Below are 21336 nucleotides of genomic sequence, written 5' to 3'. Positions count from 1 at the left end.
TTCTAGCTGCTGGCTGAGGAGCTGTCTCCCCTTTGCTGAGCTCAGAGTTGCAGTGAGTGGGGACCCGAGTGATGAAATTAAATAAATAAATGTTAGGAAATGTGATTTAATGAGGTAGGGATTGCACAGCAGGGCTTCTGCATTCATTCCTTTCCCACACGTAGCCAAGCCAGCAGGTAGCTCGGGTGCTGCACAGCACCGAGAAGAACTTGTCCTTTTGTTCCTCAGGTTAATTAAACTGAAGCAAGCACGAGAAAATCATCTGAAATTAAACAACTGCTTAGCAAGTTAAGTGGTACCAATTTAGAAATTATAGTAAGAAATACATTGTAATTCCTGCTATTTATACCTCTCTTCAGAGCTGATTGTATCAGAGCCAGACTGCAGTGGTGTCCCGGCAAGAGTTCCAGATCTTAAGCAAGCTCTTTTAGAGAAATAAAATCAATCTTCTTTTCCTAAAGACCACCGAGCTTTTAGTAGCTATAGTTTATTAGAACCTTCCAGGAGAAAGACCAGTTTGCTGTTGATTAGAAACCCATGCTGGGAAGATTCTTGTTAGTGTTAAAGGGTAAGATATATCCCTTAGCTGACTAGCACAGGATCAGGCTTCTTTCTCAGGTAGTGTCACTAATTGGACAGGTTGGAGACATTTTCCTTTTCAAGATGAATCAGAATTGACAGGCTTCTGGCTATATTACAGCAATGATTTCCTTAGCCTGGTGCTTTGATTTTATTATTTATGTGTTAAAAACCCCAACATCTTCACCTGAAAAAAGCCCAAACCCCAGAATCTCCAATGCCCAAGCTAAATCTCAGTTTGAACAGTGTGGGAGATGCTGTGCCTGCAGAGTGGTAGCCATGTTGGCAGCTCAGGGGTTAATCTCTTGTTGCTGTAATACGCTTTGAGAGCAGCAGCTCAGTCTGCTTGTGTTAGCAAGATTAAAAGCAGGAGCTGCAGTGCCATTGCAAGCACTGAATGAGTGGGACTGTTGCAGAGTGAACTGTAGCTGAATTTTATCTTTTCTTCTTGCTTTTTTTCCACCAGCTCCTCCCCCCTTCGTTCCTACTCTCAAGTCTGATGATGACACCTCAAATTTTGATGAACCAGAGAAGAATTCGCGGGTTTTATCCTCTACGCGCCAGTTGAACCCAGCAGGATTCTCGGGGGAAGATTTGCCGTTTGTGGGGTTTTCATTCATCAAGGCTTTGGGGATACTCAGACCAGAGTAAGTAGAAATTATTGCTCAGGTGGATAGGACTGCTGGAAAAATGGGTAGGTTTGTTGCAGTGAGGATGGTGTGTGTGAGAGGAAAAGCTGTTTTAACTGACCTGTACTCTGCTGTAGGGAAGCTGCCAGATTCGGGCTTTATCTGTTGCTGGTGTGTCTTGTGCATGTCCTACTGTTCTCTGATTATTTCTGGGATGAGGGGGAGGAAATGGGATAGAAAGATTCATTCTAAACCAGTTATTATTAAAATTGTAGTTCAAATAGTTTGAATTAGTTGTTGCTGTTAAGCAGGGAGCAGTAGGTGATTGCATTTCTGGTACTGCAGATCCCTGCAAGGAGGAGAATACTGAGGAGTTCAGAGATGGAAAAAGGGGATGGTGTTATTTTATTGGGTCGCAGAGTGGGCACCAAGTGCTGGGAATGTGTAAGGCTGAATCAGTGATCCATGGAAAAGGAGCTCCACTAACCTGGGAATGTGCAGTGATGGGTCAGTGAGCAAGGGAAGGAGCTGCATGGCAGCTGGCTCTGTGCTGCTAGGTCAAGTTAAATAGGAGGACTGGACATTGCTGTGGTCTGTGCTCAGACACCGGAGATTCAGATGCAGTGGCCATGTGTGTGGAGGGATGTAAAGACCTCAGAGAAATGATTTTCAATGGAAAGAAAACATTATTTCCAAGAGAATGGAGTCAGAGGAAAAGAAGAATATAAGTAGTGTGATATAAACCATTTTATGTGGTGGCTGGCTGGTTTTTGGTGACAGAGCTATTGAAAAAGTATTAGTGCAGTGTGTTAAGTTGGGAAGTCCTTAGCTCAGGACCAGGAGGCCTCTCAGGAACGCAGTGGCTTTGGCTGGGTTAGTGACTCAATGCCCTGTGTTATCATGTCAACCTTCATTCCCTGCTGCTGGTTTGCTCCCTTCTGGGACTTCATTGTCAATCTGTCTTGATTGAGTTTCATTTTATGTCATATTGGTGATAGTTGCTCTGCAGTAAGCTTGTCACCGAATTTGGTGATACTGTTGACATCTTTGATCTTGCTCACACCGTGAATCAAGGTTATATGATGGTTATGCCAGAAATAAAAAGGGATTCTTTGCCTTCCCCTCCTCAGCAGAGTTGCTTTTATGGCAAAAGAGGAAGGAGGGGAGAGGATATAAAACCTCAGAAAGTATTCTTTTGGTGAAATGATCTAATATTGTCAGCAGGATGGAATGTTAGATCTGTAGATACCTGAGGTTAAAAATCTGTCTTAATTTATGAGTGAGATAACTTAGGCTGTTCTCTTGTCTGCCTGGAGAGCTGCAATCCTTGTACCAGGTCTGTGTGGCCATTCAGGTTACAGTCAGGAAAGCCTCAACAGTGACCATATATGTGTGGTAAAAACACGTATGTCATTGGGCCCAGGACTAGAACTGAAGAGGAGCGTGGGGTGAAGTCTCAGAACAGTGGTGAAACTGTGCTGGAGGCTGAGAGAGCTGTAGCAGATGGACTGAGGGGCTTTCTCTGTGGAGCTGCTACCAAAAATGCGTATGGAAGTTACATCTGAATTTTGGGAATAGGTGAGAAGAGGTATAGCAAATGAATATTGAGATTAACGTCCTCTGCAGAAATTTTGACTGAAATAAAATTTCTGTTTGGTGTGGCCTGTTTTTTCTTAAACTGGAACAGAAAGTCATCTTATATTTAATTTTCTCCCAAATAATAATGGTTTCTTTTTCTTGAGTGAGATCTCGAAAAATGCACTTATTTTTAGCAGTAAATTCTTGCCTTGTGTTCTAAGAAGGTGATTTAAGTATGGAAAAGCCCTTATGGAGACTTTAAAATACCTGTATTTAAATAATGCAGTGATTAGTTTATTCTCAATACCACTGCAAATGGGTCACAAAGATAACTTCTTACTTATAAAATATTGTCTGGTGTGTGTTTTACTTGAGGAAATAGAGTACTGTTTGTCTGCACTGCCTTGAAAATCAAATTCTTAGATGATGAACAATAAAGTGTGGAGAGGGTTTATCTGCTGTGAATCTTGGGATGCCTTCTCTGGAAGGTCCTAAGTCATGAAGTTTATCAGTCCAGAATTTTTTTAAAAAAACCTTTTCCTGTGAAAGTCTATCCTTGTGGTTGCTAAGTGATGCAGATCTATTTTCCTGTCTGCAGCACGAACCCTCTAGTGCTGCTTACTGTAAGGCCAGGCAACTGCAGAGCGCTGGTGACGAGATCCTTGAAACTTTCAGCACTTTGAACCTGGGGGCTGTCAGACTCTGAAGGTCAGGGTGATGCTCTTGCCCTTGTCCACTGGACTGTAAGAAGCTGGGTATTTGGGTATTTCAAATACTTCAGAGAAAAGGCAGCTAAAGAAGGACAGAAGAAGGATAACAGAAGTTCTCTTTTCCACTCTCCCCATGACTTTGGGCTAGAAGGGTTTTCCTTCTTTAAGTCACTTAGACCTGTTGCCAGAAATGACATGGTTGGTGTGTGTTTTAGAAGGGTCCATTGGATTACAGTGCTCTGTCTACTGCCCCATACCACGAGATTTGAGAAGAATTTGTCCCTCTGACAAATGTGAGATTAATCAAAAATGCAAAAGACACAGCAATAATGTGTCATAGGAAGCAATCAGGAGAAATCAAGGACATTGTTTAAGTTGTGGGCTCCTGTACTAGCAGAATGTTTCAGTGAAATCTGCTCTTAGGAGAGCTGGGCTGAGGCTGCAGAGAAGGACCAGCTAACTCCTTCTCTCATCATGGCCTCTGAATTCTGGATGTGGGGGAGAAAAGCCTGTCTGGCTGCAAATCTGGCTGCTGGTTTGGCTGCAAGCGTGTGACTGTGACAAGATAAGAGGCAACCAAGAGTTTAATTCCATTAAAAGCCAGCCCCACCTTACTTCCTGTCCCTAACCATGGCTGATCTCCAGTGCTTAGAACAAGTGACAGAAACCCTTAGCTGCCAAAAATATGCATCAAGTGGTGGAAGAAAATTGTTCTTGTCTTTTGCAGGTGACTAGCAGAAAACATAAGATAAATATGTTATAAATCCAAATATACCAAACTGCCTAATAAAAATAAATAGCTAATAAAATTAGTGCGTGATAAAAATAAATACCAAATGAAATATATCAAAATACCTAATAAAAAATAAGTGCCTAATTAAAAAATAGTTTGCTATTCAAAATTTTGCCTGCCTGTGCTCTCTCTCTGAGGTCCTAAGAAATGGTGTTTCTCAGGATTTCTGGGGTTTTGTTTTCTGGGGTTTTTTTGGGTTACTGGGGTTGAGGTTTTTTTAATTTAAAAATTTGGTATGGATTCATGACAGGCATTATAAAATACTGACTTAAAATGGGCCATTCCTCCAAAAAGAAGGATTTCTACTGATTTCTTCCAACAGTTTGTTGGGTTCTGGTAAGCTCTTTCACCAAAGATAGATGAAAGAGGAAGCACAGGATGAGCATACCAAAAATATGCTTTGCTTCAGCAAGCTCTATTCACAGATTGATGGTATCACTGTTTGTTTTTGGTTGGTTTTTTTTAGGCCTGAGCAAGCATTTACGAGGGGGTGGAAGGTACAGATGAGTATAATGCTAAAAAGAATAGAGCATGAGGGATGGGGGATGAGATTATCAGCATGTTGTGTGGGGGCCAGGATTAGGACAGATGGTGCCAATCCTTGTGAGAAGGAAGCACAGGTGAGTTGGGGGTTTAGGACAGTGGCAGAAAAGGACACAGGAAGTTACAAAGGTGTGATGGGATGTGCAAGGTACAAGTTGGACACCAACAATCAGCTTGGAGCTTTTCCCATGGCAATGCTTTTTTTCTTCTTCATCTCAGCCACGTTAGGACTGGAGGAGCTTTTACACAAGCAGCCCCATTTCTGCTCATCCTGCTGGTTGAGGCTGCTGCTGATCTAGCTGTGAAATCACTAGTCAGCTCTAAGTTAACTTGGCTTTTAGTCATGCAGGCTCTGCTTCTCTGGAAAGTCAATTGGCACAGCCAGAGCTATGAGAGCTTGGTACTCCAAACTTGGATTTGGGGTTTTTTTAATCTTTTGCTGCAATTTTTTTGTTGATGGAGCTTGTTACCTTTTGTTAATAATTTTTTTCACGCTTGAGAGGAAACAGCAGAAACTGCTCTGTTGTGCTAAGAGAATTGATCCAGATGTAGCAGTTAATTAAATGAAATACTCTGAGATGGTCCCATCCTGAATGATAGCTTTGCATCATGGCTTTTGATGTTGGATTGTATGTGTTTAATTTCTGCAATGATGCTGACTGAGGAAGAATATAAGTGCCCCAGAAATGTGGGTATTTTCCACCTTGTCATGCTCTGTTGAGAGCTTCTATCACCATGACAAGGCTTATTAGATTAGCCAGTATTCCATTTCTCTTGATTTCCTCTGTCTGCCCCTTTCTGATACTTTGAAGGTTGTACGGATGTTCAGGAAGTTGTTCTAATACAATTTGTACACAGGAAAGAATTACTGGGAGAGCATGTCTCCTAAAACCTGTGTGTCCAGTGCTAGCTGAGATCAGCTTCCCTTGGGGATAAGATGTACTGTTTCCATGGCAGGAAAATCACCGTGTCACCAGCACATATATTTTTAAGGAATTTCTTCCTCACTTTGGACAGGGATGGGGAAGAAAGATTTGAGTTGTGTCTGCAGCCTTGTCTCCTCTTACAAAGCCAACACCAGCCCTGAGGAGCAGCTCCCTCTGCAGTCACCTCATGAAATCCAAACTTGGGCAGTCTCCTGTGCCCTGTCCCATCCCATCCCAGCTGACTGAACCTCCTGCCTTTTGCAGAACTCCACTTTCCTTCCCTGCATCCCTCCTGTTCCTGCCTGCCTTGCAGTGCCTGGGGATGCTTTCAGCTGGTTCACCATGAGAAGTTTTTGAAATGCAAAATGGTGCCTGTAATATTAGGCTCTGATTCTTTTAATAGCAAATAAAATAAACAAGCAAAAATGGCAAATAAAATTAGCTCCTTTGGGGAGGTGGAATGGAAGACACAAATAAAACCAGCTCTGTCAGAACTGGCTAGAGTTTTCTTAGGTAATGCCTCAGATCTGAAAAGAATGGAAGTAAAAAAGTGATGATTAAGGTTGAAACTGTAATTTAAAAAAGAGATTGCTTTAGCCAATACAGTTCAGACCTGTAAAACTAAATTTTTATTAAAAGAAGATTTTCAGATTTGTCTCAGTACATATTTGCAGCTATTTACATATATTTGATTAACATTTGAAAGCAGATTCCTTAGTGTCTTTTTTAGCTAATGTGAGCTTTAATTTGTATTTTTAGACTGCTTTTCTCAACTATTCATTTTTAGCCTTGTTTGTACACCCAGCTGTTATGGGATTTAATATGCATCTTTCTCAGATGGTTGCTTTTTCTCTGTAGGAGTATAGACACGCTTTATAAATTGATTTTTAAATATGGTAATTTGACGGATCAGATTGATTGGACCAGGGCTAAAGGAATGCTGTATAAAAGCATTCATTTTAAACTTTTTTTTTTAGTAAGTCCTGATCATATCTCTATCATTGACATGCAGGATTCTTTCTTCTAAGTTTTTCCATATCAGGTTTCTGAAGAGATATATTAATACCTGACCTTTCAAGGCAGCATTGGTGGATTTTGCTGTGTTTGTTTGCTGATATTAAAACAGTCTTTCCTAATCACTGCTCGAGGTGGTGGTGCTGAAGATCTCTTTGATCCAGGAATGTTGCTGCATTTTTGTAAAAATCCACGTATATCTTTCTGTGTCTCTGCTGCATATCCAGTTGGATTAAGGAGTAGATTTTTCTCAGAAAATGGTGGTGATGGAACGAAACTTTCCTTGGTGTTGAGAGGAGCCTGTGCTGCTGTGTGTGGGTGTCTGGCTCTATGCAGAGAGCTGCTCAAAGCTCCTTTCTCTCCGTGGGGATAACTGGCTGCACACCAAACTGTGGCCAGGAGAAGCAGAAAGCAACGTGTGGGCAGCCTGTGTGATCTTTTATTAGCACCTTCATTGTACTGCTGCTTTTTCATCTATCAGTTAACACTGCTTCCATCATTAACTGCTCCAGTCTCTAGTCTGAATCATTTTATGCAAGGGAGAATGTGATTTTTAAAATTGTGTTTTGATGTGTGTACTTAATTTTTTGGTCGCAGATTGCATATTTAAGACTTTGCAAAGCACTAAAAATATGCTCCTAAACATCAGGTGGCTTCCTATCCTCTTCTAAAATAAATTTAGACTAACAGGAATGGTAAACTTCTTAAATGCTGAGTCTCAATTAGACAGAAAGCTTAAGAACAAGTAAATATTTTCCCCTGGCTTCTGGAGTCAAATTGTTTTGAACAGTACAGTTGTGTCTCAGGAAAAAAAAAATTACTTCTAAGTGGAACTCTGAAGTTCTGCAGTGTGACTAATCATATTGATATTGATTGGGTTTGTAGGGATCATATGAATTGGGTTAGGGAAGTTTCAATTTTGATTCACAAAATGTAACTAAGGATATTAAATTCTTCTTCCTGTGGTGCAGATTATGACATGTTGAAGTTTGTAGGGCTTTTATACTTTGATGATAATTTAAAAACCTGTTTAAAAATAAAGTACCAAATAAAAAGCATTTCTCTGAAAATTTGTTATCTTTCCAAATGGTTATGTTGACTTTATGCTCTGTTTTTGTTGCACCTATAAATCCCTACAAATCATGCAAAACTGCTGCTGTGATTTATTGTTTTGCACTCTGACACAACCACAGATGGAAAATATTAATATTGTAACTAGAAGTGCACGTGGATTATTTAATAATGGTGTGTTGTCGTTAGCTTTTATGGTACCTTTGATCTGCAATGATGGCTGTTAGGCTGTGATTGCTGCACAATCACATTTCTTTTATCCTGGAATAAGTAAGTACCCAATGACTTTACAGAGGCTGCATAAATCAGATTTCTGTACCTTTTGCCCATATTCATGTGCTGTTTGGCTTTGCTCTTTTAGATCTGTTTTTTCAAGTGTGGATTCCCCAGCCAAGGTCAGCTCCATGGAAAAGACACTTCTTCTCAAGAGCAAAGAGCTCCAAGACGCCCAGGACAAGTGTCACAAGGTATTTATTCATGCGATTGGCCACACCCATTGCTCCAGGAATCTGCAACCACTGTATGTCCAGGGATCTGTCAGATGCTGCTGATCATCCAGACTCGTGGTGGGCAAAGTGCTTTTCCTTCAGAGAGGTGGCTTCCTGTCCAGTACAAAGGGAGATGAATTTAGGCCATGCTGTTGCTGTAGATACTTTTAACTTAACAAGAAGCGGCTCTGGATTTTAAACAGTGCTTTTGTCAGCGTGCCACAGACGACTGCTGCTTCCTGCAGGCCCTGCCTCTTCATCAGACACACATTACAGCAGTACTGTTCTGAGGGCTCTTCCTCACTCATCAGCTCCTGCTTATATAACTGTTGTCACGTCACTGCTTTATGGTGAACGTCTTGTAACAGTTGCTGTGCTCCAATAAAGGGAACCTGGTGGAGTCTTTTAACACTTACTGCTTGTTTTGAGACTTTTATGAGAGTTCCATTACTTTTCTCCCTGCTCGGTTCTGGATTTGACCATTTGTTCCTGACAAGGAGATGGGGGGAAACCATCTTCTGGTCCAGCATGGATTTGGGATAAGGTTAAAGTGACCCATCTCTGCAAGTCAGGTGAAAAATGATTGTGTCTTCTTTGCTAACTGGGGTTCGAAGAATGACTGAATATGAACAAGCAGCTTGAATGAATGGGGTGACTTAGACTTACTACTTTGTCCTTAAGAAGAACTGTGCATTCCTGGAGCAGAGACAATGGTATCGGAATTTAAACACCATTTGGAGAAACATAGCTAGAAGTCTCTTGGAGACAAACTCCTTACAAAGAGAGCTCTGAAAGTAGCAGTTAACAAAGCTTTTGAAGCCCCCCTTTTATAACCTCTTGATATTTATTGCAGATGGAGCAGGAAATGACGCGGTTGCACCGGAGAGTGTCAGAGGTGGAGGCTGTACTTAGCCAAAAGGAGGTGGAACTGAAAGCCTCTGAGACCCAGCGATCCCTCCTGGAGCAGGACCTGGCCACCTATATCACAGAATGCAGTGTGAGCCCTTACACCAGTCCTTTCAGCTCTGAAGGCCTGAAATCTGGTGGTCTTTGTCTTTCTCTTCCATCATGCTTTCAGTGGGGTACTTGATGGAGAGAAAATACTATGTGAGAGGATATCTGTTGAACATGGAGCCCTGAAGTGTTTGCATAAGCTTGATGGTAGTTTTATTCAGATGTTGTTTCATGGTCATGTGCTTAGATCATGCAGGAGTGACTACTGTCCTGGTCTTGCTGAAACTCTTTGTGATGTTTGTCTTACTGGCTGTGCTAGAACATGCCTGGTTTGTGCTTCTTGAAGGTTTCTAAGCTGGAAGAGGATGGGGCCTGATCAGTGCCTAGACAGAAATCTTCAAGAACAAATAGGATTAGGAAGCAGTGGTGTTGCCTCCATCTGTGGTGTCCTGAGTTCAGACCCATCCTGTTCCCCAGCACAGTGTCAGGAAGATCGAGGGCAGGTGCTATTTTTCAGGTAGAATATAAAAATGAGGCTGTAAAGCCATGTCTTCAAAGATCATTTTTCATGAGAGCTGGAATGTCTGCCCAGTTGTCACTGGCAATATTCCAGAGAGGCTATTTTCATTCTAGTTGATAGTCTCTGTATTTTCAGTTAGATACACAATTATGTTTCCTCTCTTGTACCAAGAGTAAAAATGCAGCTAATACTCTGTTCCAGAGAATTTAAACCTTTTCTGATGTCTTGGTTTGTTGGGAAGGACATCTTAAAATGGGGCCAAGTGATTTTCCTATACTGAATGCTGCTAGGCAAAGGAAGAAAATTCAGTTTATATCTTCCTGTTGATGAATAACACTTAGTTAATAGGAGCACCACTCCACTGGTGGCTCCAAATTTGGAGGTAAGGCATGTGGTGAGATACACTCAGCTCTTCTGTTCCTTACAGAAATTTAACAATGATTAAAGCATTTGACTCACTTAACAGCAACAAGAAAAATGTAAGTAACATGAAGTTGAAGGATTGTATCTAGGTTGTGAATTAATAGTGCTGGATAAAATATAGATAAATGCTGTCAATAATGGATGCCTTTTGTGATCTGTGTTTGGTTTTTGTCTCTACACCTGATGTGAGGAAGTGGAGATTTGAACGAAGATTTAAGTTGAGTAAACAGTGTTTGTAAAATGGGCTGCTTCTGTTCAGATAGGAGCAGCACTGGCCATGAATTTCATTAGGATTCCATCATTGGTGCCTCCATTTTTCTGATGCCTCACTGCAGTCAAGGAGGCATTTGTGTAACTAAAGATCTTCATTATACAACCATTTGAGAAACCAAAGCCTATGTATTGAACATTTTGCTTTCTGCAGAGCTTAAAGCGCAGCCTGGAGCAGGCACGGATGGAGGTGTCTCAGGAAGATGATAAGGCACTGCAGCTACTTCATGATATCAGAGAGCAAAGCCGAAAACTGCAAGAGATCAAAGAACAGGTATTCCTGCTTCTTTGGGGAGCAGAGTGGCTGCCCACAAATAGGCATTCTTGGCACATTCTGGCTCTGGTGCCAGGATTGTGCTCGGTGTTGATAGGCTGTGATAACTCCCAAGCTGTGTGATTTCACAGGGGTTCCTGAGCAATACAGCAAGCTACAAAATTCCACTTGTGTATCTTGCAAGTAAGCACAAACTCCAGACTTCACCTTTTTCTTTTCCTAGTCCTGAAAGTACTTCATCTATACAATCAGTTTAGGAGAAAGTTCCAATGCTTTAGTGACATGCTGCATTAGAAATGACCTATCCATTTTAAATGTCACAAGTTAATGAATCTTCACCTGGGAGAGAGCTGAGCTAACCTGAATTTTGTGGTTTTTGGTTTTTTTTTTTATTTTTCTTCTTTATCTTACTATTTAAAATGCTTAATAGCATTTCAAAATAGAATATGTGGTGCCTAACTGTTCTTTTCCTGATTTGACCTGTTTGTGAAGTAGCAATAAATAATTTTCTTTTCCACTCAAGGAATGTTGAAAGATCACTAATTCACATAGTTGCTCATAGGAAAAAAAAAGGTCAAAATTAAATGAAAACATTGTGACAAATGTGGTCATTGCAAGGGAGAAGCCATTCAGTTTTATGAATTAACAGCAACATGCTGCATTGAGAAAAAGAAACTGAAATTTGCTATAGCATTCAAACAATTCTTTGTAATTATCTTGGTTTTCATCTTCAAAGCACTTTACAAACATTAACTGACTCATTTCAAAGTCTCTGAGACAAGGAAGCCCTGAAACCTTGGTAATAATTCTCCAGACATGAGTAGCTCTTATGTAAAAAGTAATGAAATGCAAACCCAGCCCTCTGGATGTAGCTGGCCTCCACAGACTTCCCCAGCATTCTTCTGGGTGGTTGTTTTATGTAATACAAGGAATCTAAAGCTCCCTGCTCTCTCTTCTGGTGCTTTGCTAGCAAAGTTGCTTTAAATGCTGAAATGGGGAACATTTTTGATGATTTTAAATATCCACAGATTCTTAGGCAGTACAGGCAAATGTAACAGAGGAAACATAATCCAACTAATTTTTAATCAAACACTTTGTCCCAGAATCTCTTAATTTGGCTTGTGAAGATTCACAATGACATAAAGAGGCTGCTTAGTTCAACAAATGAGTCCTGCAGACTTTCATGTCTGTGGTGGCCTTCTGAGCTCCCTGAAATACGTGTGCAAGAACCTCACAACCAAAAATGCTGAGAGATTTGTGCTGACTCATGTCAGCAGGTGGATCTTGGCCATTAAAGACTTGGACCATGACTTTTAAGTCAGAGGGAACTGGGAGTTGGAAGAGCCCCTTAGAATTTTGCTGTTGGAAACCTGAGGCTTGAGAGAGAATGAGTCAATTCAACAGCAAAGCAGAATCTTCAAAACCCAATAATTAGGCATTTGATATTTTCAGGGTGAGGCTGTAGGTTCAACTTAACCTCAGGTACTTGGATAGAAGAACATGGTGGGTTTGTGGGATTTTTTGTTTGCTTGGGGTGTGTGTTTGGTTTTTGTTTTGTTTTGCTTTTTTGTTTTAACTAAACCTGTGCTCTGGTTGTTATTTGATGAAGAACTGTACTAACAGACAAACTTGCAACAAATCAGAATCTGTATTTTCTTGAAAGCCCCACTCATGTCTGTGTAGTTCTCTGATGTGATTTGCTTCAGATACATGCCCTGAACTTGTCTAGTAATCTGTGCTTAAATCTCTCTTGGTATCTTAGAACTCTGAGCAATGCATACCCCAGAGGTTTGTTCTGTGTTGCCTTGAGTGGTGTGGCCTGACTTCCTCTGATCTATTTTGGGACTTATTCAAAGACAATCTTGCAAATGTGATGAAACAAGAAAACCTGAAATATTACTAATTATCTCCTCTTCTTTCTTCTTTTCTCCCTCCCCATTTTCCTCCCTTCCCAAATGCTCATTGTAACAGTGGCAACTATTGTCATACCTTTAATTCTTTGGTCAAGTGTTCACTGATAAAAAGCCCAGTATTTTAGGAAGTCTAAACAAATTATGATTTCTGAGCAGAACATTTATTCCTTCAAGCCATTCTGCCTTTTTGTTCACAGATGTATTTGTATAAAAAGAATACTTAAGTTAATACATGCTTAGTTATTAGGAAAAAAGATCTATTTTTTTTTCCAGCAAGAAAATAAGATTATCCTTGCATAGGAGACGAACTGGAAAGAGTAGGTCCCTGTCTGGCTTACAAGGTGGAGAACCAGTTTTGGGATTACAAGCCAAAGAGCCATTCTTTGCTCCCTGTAAGGGACAGTAAAGCAATCTGCTAAAGGCCTGGCTTCTTTCAATACCTGCCTAAGCTCTCCATGCTGGGGGATGAGGGGCTGCCATCAGGGCCAGTGCTCAGCAGTCTCCCATGGAGCTGAAGGCGCTGCCTGTCTGGAGGGAGCGATGACAAACCTGATTCTGTCACGAGACAGTTACTCTTCTGAATATGGGGGTAGTCAGGCATACTGTAAGATATTAAAATGGAAAGAAAGATAGACTCCCCCACTGTCAGTCCTTCACAATCTTTGTTCCTAACTCTTGATGTGCATGTTTTCTACTTGTTCTCAGCTTTGTAAAAAATACTTCAATTTTCGAGAGGGCTTTTGTGTTGTTTTTGTTTTATTTTTTTGCTTTAGAATAATTTTATGAAATGCATACTTGCAGGACTTAATAAATGCTAAACATAATTAAATTCTTTTCTTCCAGTGAAAATATATGAAGCAATCTCTCAAGCTAGTCTCAGTTTGAGTTCCCAGTCTCATTCAGATAGTCAATTCAAATGTTCTTTTCTTCTCCCACCTTCCCCTTCCAAATGCCCTGTCTTGTAGTCTCCTACATGGGGAATCTTTATTTCTGCCTGTACAGGCAAATATCTTCTATGAGCAATGCGAGTTTTAGGTAGTTTTTCTAAGATAATATTTGATTTTAGGTTGTCTCCCATACTGAGCAATGTGATCCTTTTTAACTCTCTCAAGAGAAATCCGATGGCTGCAAGCCACAGTGTGATACCCCTCTGCTTCTCCTTCTTCCCTTTTACCCAAGCTGTGCAGATCTGTGATAACTGTCATGTTATCAGCCTGAGAAAATAGATCTTGAGGGAGCATCTGGGCATTTAGTAGAGACATCAACTCAAAGGCACATTTCTGTTTCAGAAATTAGAAATGTAAGTAATTTTTATCATTTGTATGTAGATGTATTTATGTGTTCCTGCACTCTCAAAAAGTCAATGTTTTGATTTGGAGGTATTAAGTTGAAAGTGGCAAGACTCAATCCAGAACACCATGAATGTTATTTTATTTAGTTTTTATCTTTTTATTTTCTACTTTACCTTTCTTCTACATGCTCTTAAGTGCATCTCTTGCCTGCAGTCAGTATTCTGGAATCTGCTGCTCCAAGCATTTCCCCTGTTGCCTCTAAACTGTAACCCCTTCTCCTTCCCTTGCACCCCAACCACAGGAATACCAAGCTCAAGTGGAAGAGATGAGGCTGATGATGAATCAGCTGGAGGAGGATCTGATCTCAGCTCGCAGGCGCAGCGATCTCTACGAGTCGGAGTTGAGGGAGTCCCGCCTGGCAGCCGAGGAATTCAAACGTAAAGCTGCCGAGTGCCACAACAAACTGCAAAAGGTAGTTTAGGCTCCATGGGAGAGGGGGCTGAGGCTTGCTGGAATTTCTAGTGCTGCTTGACACATGCACACACAAGTTGTGGGTGTGCCCTTCAAAGATTAGCGTGGTTCCTACAACTAACACAACATGGTTTTTTTCATTATATGATTTCTACTTTGTGTACTGCTGGTGTTTAAATTGCATGAGGTGGTGACTGGGTAGAAGCCTAGTTTTTCCTGAGATTTTCATGTATATTATATTTAAGTTACAGGTTAAAGATCAAGGAAAAAATGAGGCAGGAGAGTTGTATTCCAAACTGGAAAAGGTATGTTACTTCAGCGTTCTAGATTTTGCTTCTCGGGTCTTTCATGTTTTGCACAGAAACCAAACTGTGGCTACTCAGTGGCATGCATGGCCTCACAGCCCCCACCTCTTTTGATTTTATGTTTTAAGACATCTTGGTGTGATTCACTGCTCTCTGTTATTTGATCTAAAGCTGTCTCTGGATAACCTGTTCCTAATGGATTGTGTTGAGAAGCCAGGCAAAGACAGGCTGTTATGTGTCATCCAACTTTGGAGTCAGGCTGGGGCTACATCAGGGTTTGCTTTACTCAGAAAGAACAGCAAAGTGAAAAACAAAAAGAATTCTGTGTTCTCACACTGAACAATCTTCTTGGTAACTAAAATATTGAATCAACTGCAAGTTAGCAAAATGGGAATGGATTTGCCGAGGGGTGTTTTGGTGTGTTGGGATTACAGGGGGAAAATAAGATTTTTGGGAAGTGAATTGAAACAAATATGGTATCATAAGCAAAGAGCATTTTCTCCTCTTTGGTTTTGACTCTTTCCCTCCATCTTTTTGTCTAACTATAGATCAATACAGAGCAGCAAGCCAAAATCCAGGAGCTGCAGGAAAAGCTGACAAAGGTAACGACTGGGTGGTGAAAGTGGATTTTTCACAAGATTTCCCAGTGAAACCTTAATGAAGAGGAGGGATGCACTTTGTTTTACCCTCAAAAATAGAATTAGTCATAGCATGGGGGATGATAAGGAAAAGGGGGTGGGAACTGGTATCTGAAATCACTGGTGCTCTCAATATGCTTTTGGCTCTTGAGACATGTCAACAGTGTTTATTTTTACAAATGAAGCTGAGTCAGAACTGGAGTAGTGTAGAGAAATTCTCATTTAGAGGCCTGTTTGGGTATGCTCTGGACACTGCACTGGTCCCTTGCTTCTGAGGAAGGGTTCAGCTGCTTTTAGCTCACTAGTAAAACACATGCTGGACTTGCTTTAGTCTCCCAGTATAATCTGCTTTAATCACTTGACAGTTCAGTTCTTCACAGGATCTTCACAGCAAAAATGTTGAATTATAAGGATTCACAACAGAATTGAAACACCTTATCAATGTCTGCAGAAAGTAAGGCAGAATATCTAAGATTTGCTGTCATGGTCAGTCTGGCACTTCAGGTCTCACTGTAAGAGCAGTCAGGGAACTTCTCTTATTGGAGTCCTTCAGCAGGAAAGAAAGGGGTTGTCACAGTAATTCCCTGATTGAGCTTTTCAAACTTGGCACCTGCTGAGAGAGGGCTATTTCAAGGGTTAATGATCATGAATATGGAGGCCAAAACTACATAGAAATAGTACTTCTAATATTTCAAAACAATCATGTTTTAATCCCCTGTTTCATTTTCTACCTGCATTAATGCCAAGGAATTATCTATAGGCCAACAGGTTATTCTCCTTGTCCTTCAGTAAGAGTATTTTCTGAGTTCTTTTAAAGAACTTGGGCTGAATTTGGGATAGACTTGACTCTATATACTGAAAGTTAACTTGCAATATAGCAAGACAAACATGTGTATCCTAGATTTTAATTTTTTTTTGTGAAATAGAAGTCAAAATTATGTTTTGGAAGTTAAAATTTGGACTCATGCACATGTTAATTTAAACTGTTAAACCAAAGTTCTGTAGTGGTTTTACTGAGAATGTTGACCATCTTGAAGTTCTGAAACTTTCATACACCAAATTTTTGTGTGTGTTTCTCATCTATTACCTTTTATTCTTCTCTCTTGACCTTCAGGCTGTGAAAGCCAGCTCAGAGGCAACTGAGCTCCTGCAGAATATCCGTCAGGCAAAGGAGAGAGCTGAGAAGGAGCTGGAGAAACTGCAGAACCGGGAAGATTCCAATGAAAGCATGAAGAAAAAATTGCTTGAAGCAGAAGTGAGTGCAGAGTGTCTGTTCAGAGTACATCAGTTATTGAGATGTGTCTTAGTTTAGGAACCCTCACCTGGGTAGCTCTGAAGAGCATTCCTGTAGTAATTCTTCAGGGGACAGTGCTGTTGGACATTAAGCCATTTTTAATTAAGAAGCATATTTCTTTGAGGAAAACTGAGGGGTTTTATTTTCAGTGAGTGGATAAGGACATGCAGTCAGCCTGGGGGATTTAGGGTGTGATGAAGATTCAAAATATGAAAGCCAGCCTTATATTGACTGCTCAGCCTGCTTTCTCTAGAAACTACTCCTTGCCTTGTGCTAATGCAGAGTGGCCTAACCAGCAGCTCATAATTGCTGTGCAGGAACGGCGCCATTCTCTGGAGAATCAGGTGAAGAGATTAGAGACTGTGGAACGAAGAGAAAACCGCCTAAAAGAAGATATTCAAACTAAATCTCAACAGATTCAACAGATGGCAGAAAAAATTCTGGTGAGCAGAGGTGATAAATGAAACCTAGAGGGTAAGAGTTTGTAAGGAAGGGGTAGGGAAGAATGAGAAGATGTAGAATTGCATTGAATGAGGTGGAAATTGTTGGATAAAAGGATTTGTTTCCTGTACCAGCAGAAAGCTTAAGTATTCAAATACCATTTGTACCCCTAGTTACAAACTCTCTCCTGTGCCTTTAGTCTTAATAGCACTTCAAAGCTGGAGTCATCTCAGTGGGAAAGCTTTTCCACCAACACAGTAATATTTAAATTATTTACCTTATGATTGTTTCAGAGGTAAAACATTCTGAGGGCGGGCAACAACAAAAACATCTCTCTTTTTAAGTAAATTGCAGAGGAATTTAGAGGTCAGATCTATTAGAAATGCTTACATTTTGAAGCAGAGAGAAATTTGTCATCCAAACTGTTCATCTCCAAAGATATTTGTTAGGAAACCATTTGCACCCACATAACTTCTCTGTTGGCAATTTCTTGTTTCTTTCCTAAACTATTAAGGCAAGTTAGTATGTCAGTCTCTAGTGAATCGAGCAGAGGGTGTTTCTAATAATTTTGCTTCCCTGGGACAGAAAGCATAATTTAATATTGGAATAATTAAATTTATTTTGCCTTCCTCATGAATTTTCTCTGTGTCTTGCCAATATGACAAGGAAAAAAAGGATTACATTTTACTGGTAGTAATCCCAAGCTGAGACACACCTGAGGAAGGCCAAATGAAAATGTAAAATTGAACATATTTGGAGTCAACAGATGACCCAGGCTTGTTCTGGGTGCATAGACTTTAGCATCAGTATGCTGAGCACTATCAAGAAAAGGTAGAATAAGTTCTTTAGTAGTGATGTTCCTTTCAAATTGTTTTGATAGCAGGAGTGCATGGTAAGTGGGAGACTATGGTTGTGCTGGGCAGAGAGCCAACTTTATGTTTAGAAATAGTGTAAAACTTTGAATTGTTTCATAAGCCTCTTGTGTATATTTGGGGATTGTTCCTTGGTTTTGATTATGTTCTCTGTGGAGGAGAAAGTGGAAGGGAAGGCAGAAATATCAACTAATTGTTTTACACCATGGGATATGCTTAGCTCTTCTTATAGATAGTTTCCATGGAGTCCTGACAGAATGTTGGAGGGGTATTTTATAGAAAAAGTCAAACAGGCATTGAAGAAGTAATCCTATAGAGTCTTTCCTGGTCCCTTGCAACTGATCTGGGAGCACAGGGTACTGGTATTCTTTTCCTCCACTCCTACTCTGTACCTTCCCTCAAGCTGTCTCTTCAAACATTTTTGACTTTTCCTGGTATAGAGAGGTAAGAGGGGAGTTGAAGGTACAGAATTGGATAGAATAAGGTGGAAGTTGTTGAATAAAGGCATGGTTTTCATGTACACTCATGGAGCAGTACCTGAGAGTACCTGCTCATCTGTCTGTAAGGAACTGATGAAGAAGTAAGAAACAAGTTAGAGAAGATACTTCTGCCTGCCTGATGATATCACAGCAAAGTGCAGATCATTGAAAGTGCAGATATTGCTGTGATACCAATAACCAAGTCAGTGCTACACAGAGAATACTGAGTGAGGGCAGCAATGGTAGGAGATTACCTTTATAAGCCCACACTGGCTGTTAAGTGCCACTGCAGGAACTGGTGAAGCTCCTGCTACAATATGAGCAGTCTGATGCTGGGAGCTTTGAAGCTGCTGCTGATCTGGTTGTCTGATTCTCTGCCAGGACCTGAAACGTGTGGGTTTCTGGGGGAGGTGAGTTGTCCCTCTTGTTGCTGGGAGACATATTTCAATTGCAAAAAGCAGCAATCTCCATTCCATGCAGGAGTGTCAGGGACTAGGCACTGTTGATGACCTACTTTTGGTGAACCTCCTCTTTGATTCTCACTTCTGGAAAAGGAGGTCTATTGCAATTACTGGAGCAAAAAAGCCTACAAGATGAGGAAGATCAGGAAAAAGCATATCAAAATACTATGTAAAGTACTACAGCACACACAAATATCAGGAAATTTTCCTGTTCTGTGCAGTTATGAAGGCAGACAGGAGATTCAGAGGCACCTCAGCAACCAAATTTGTCTATGCAAGAGTCAGCCCAGTGGTGGTGAATGACAGACCTGGACCTGCTCCTGTTCTAAGGAAATTGTTGGAATGACAAATATGGCAATAAATGAGCATAAAGTTGTAAGCTTGGCTCTTGAGAAGTGTCCTGTTGAAAGGTTATTATAGATAGACCCCCAAATAATATAGTCAGACTGCAGAAATAGCTGATTTCTGAAATACAAATTATTTTAAGTCCTTATTGGGCATGGCTGAAACTATTTGATGTGAAATAAAGAGGCTAGAAAGATTCTGGTATGTTCCATCACATATATTGCATCCTGCACTTTTCATTTTTGAAGCCATTTATAAATACCATTTCTGACAACATTTGTCCAAGGAATACAGCAAAGTAAATGCTATTCCCCCTCTGAATGCAGAATGAAAAGCACAGACAGCAGTACCCCGTTATTGAGGTCTGCTGTAAGAAAACAAGTGAGACTTTGTTAAAAATAGATCTGAACTTCCTGTGATGCCACTGCAGCTATAAAATGTTTATAACTATGTTTTCACCAAATGTCCTTGGCCTATCTTTGGGGATATTTTACTGGGAGATGGAGATTCTTACCATGGAAGTAGAAATCCTTGTCCTAAGCAGTGTTCCCATTCTGCAGTAGATGGGTCAGCAGCAATATGCAAACTAAAAGTTGATAATGTTCAGGTCTCATAATGCCTTTTTTTTTTTTTACCATGACAGCCCTGAACCTGGAATTTTTATAGTGTGAAGCCTTAAAAAAAGAGAATGAATGTTTGGAACCCGTGTAACACATACTCACAGCACCTACCATTTCCTTGTGTCTGAATATGAATTTTTGCTGCTTTTAGGAGCTGGAGGAGAAGCACCGTGAGGCTCAGATTGCAGCACAACATCTGGAGTTGCAGCTGAAACAGAAGGAACAATTCTATGAGGAGAAACTCAAAGTAAAAATATCTTCTCTTCCTACAAGCTTTTGTGGGTAGAATGAGTTCAGGGAAAAACAGTTGCCTTTAGGCTCTGATTGCTTTGTCTTATGAGTTGCCTTCTTGTTGCCATTGCTGCAATGTTGAGGGAGCTTAGTGGAATCTAAATCAGTTTTCTCCTGTTTTTCCTGCCATTGTACCTTATCTGTCTGTGGCACTGGATTAGGAGAGGTAGCATTTGAAGCCAGAACTACAGGAAGGCATTTGTTGGTTGTAATTTGACTTTTGATGACTAAATAATACTTAGTTAATGCTGTTGGATCTCACACCCTGAAGAAGCTTTCAGTTCCCACTGATTTTCTGTGAGTGTTCACTCAGCCTACCTGCAAGTTTTAAATGCAGCAAATAGTAGACCATTTCTGAAATTCCATCTTGGAGCTGGAACATCTGCCAAGAAGCCACAGAAACCACCCACTTTGTTTTTGTCTTTTCCAGGGTAGCATTAACAAACAGTTAGAAATAGGCACCATCTAAAATTAGTAAAAACAAGCTGGCAAATAGGAGTATGTGCACTGGCTAAGGATTTTTCTAAAGAGCTTGCAATGTAACAGCCACTAAATGTATTTTGTAAGAATCTTTCATAAGAACAAATTATTCTCAGTAGGAACAGTCTTCATCTTGTACATTTATCTAATACTTTAATTCTACGTTTTTGCTGAAATGTGAGAGGATGTTGTATTTAAAAGGAGAGAAGAAATTTCTGTGGGAGAAATATAAAGGAAAAAACAAGTAAGATATGCTGGCAGATCAGAGCATGTGGTTATCAGTAATGAGAGGAGAGTGATAGAAAGCAGGAAGATCAGATGTAGATGTTGAGAAATAAGTGGTGATATAAAAACTGGGAAAGAGGATAAGCATTGGAAAAAATAAAAAGAGAACCTGGTGTATTATGGGGCCCTATGATGTAGGGTTTAATAGGAGAAATCAGGAAGCCAGGTGAAAGAGGTTCAAAGGAATAAAACAAGACATGGAGTTTTTGTAATTGGAAAAGTAAAAACCGTCCTGTGGTGTCCAGAATTTGTGCCTTTGATAAACTTTTCTTTAAAGGAAGAGACCTTCAGTTTAACAACTGATTTATAACTCTGGTCATACATACACAGCATGCATTTCTAGAAAAATGTAGCAATTCATTACTTTAGTCCTGTTC

General features: G+C 40.4%; 1 protein-coding gene across 10 annotated transcripts in view; it reads left to right on the top strand.

The window, feature by feature from the left end:
* Window positions 1–913: 913 nt before the first annotated feature.
* Window positions 914–21336, top strand: part of CIT (citron rho-interacting serine/threonine kinase) — a 53784-nt gene continuing 33361 nt past the window's right edge. For 5 of the 10 annotated variants that reach the window (XM_071445466.1, XM_071445465.1, XM_071445464.1 and 2 more), the window contains exons 1-10: window positions 914–1226; window positions 8205–8310; window positions 9185–9328; window positions 10653–10772; window positions 14279–14449; window positions 14694–14753; window positions 15302–15355; window positions 16506–16646; window positions 17003–17128; window positions 20055–20150. In XM_071445466.1, the coding sequence (XP_071301567.1) occupies window positions 8248–8310; window positions 9185–9328; window positions 10653–10772; window positions 14279–14449; window positions 14694–14753; window positions 15302–15355; window positions 16506–16646; window positions 17003–17128; window positions 20055–20150 (975 nt within the window). In that variant the 5' untranslated portion in view covers window positions 914–1226; window positions 8205–8247. Of the gene's footprint in view, window positions 1227–8204; window positions 9045–9184; window positions 9329–10652; window positions 10773–14278; window positions 14450–14693; window positions 14754–15301; window positions 15356–16505; window positions 16647–17002; window positions 17129–20054; window positions 20151–21336 lie in introns of all 10 variants that reach the window. The other 5 variants (XM_071445461.1, XM_071445470.1, XM_071445468.1 and 2 more) reach the window with 4 other exon arrangements.

This window comes from Agelaius tricolor, unplaced genomic scaffold (assembly GCF_023055355.1).
Source record: "Agelaius tricolor isolate 1412-34295 unplaced genomic scaffold, bAgeTri1.0.p SCAF_20, whole genome shotgun sequence".
NCBI lineage: Eukaryota > Metazoa > Chordata > Aves > Passeriformes > Icteridae > Agelaius > Agelaius tricolor.
The sequence above is the reverse complement of the archived record's forward strand: the minus strand, read 5'-3'. Positions and strand labels throughout refer to the sequence as shown.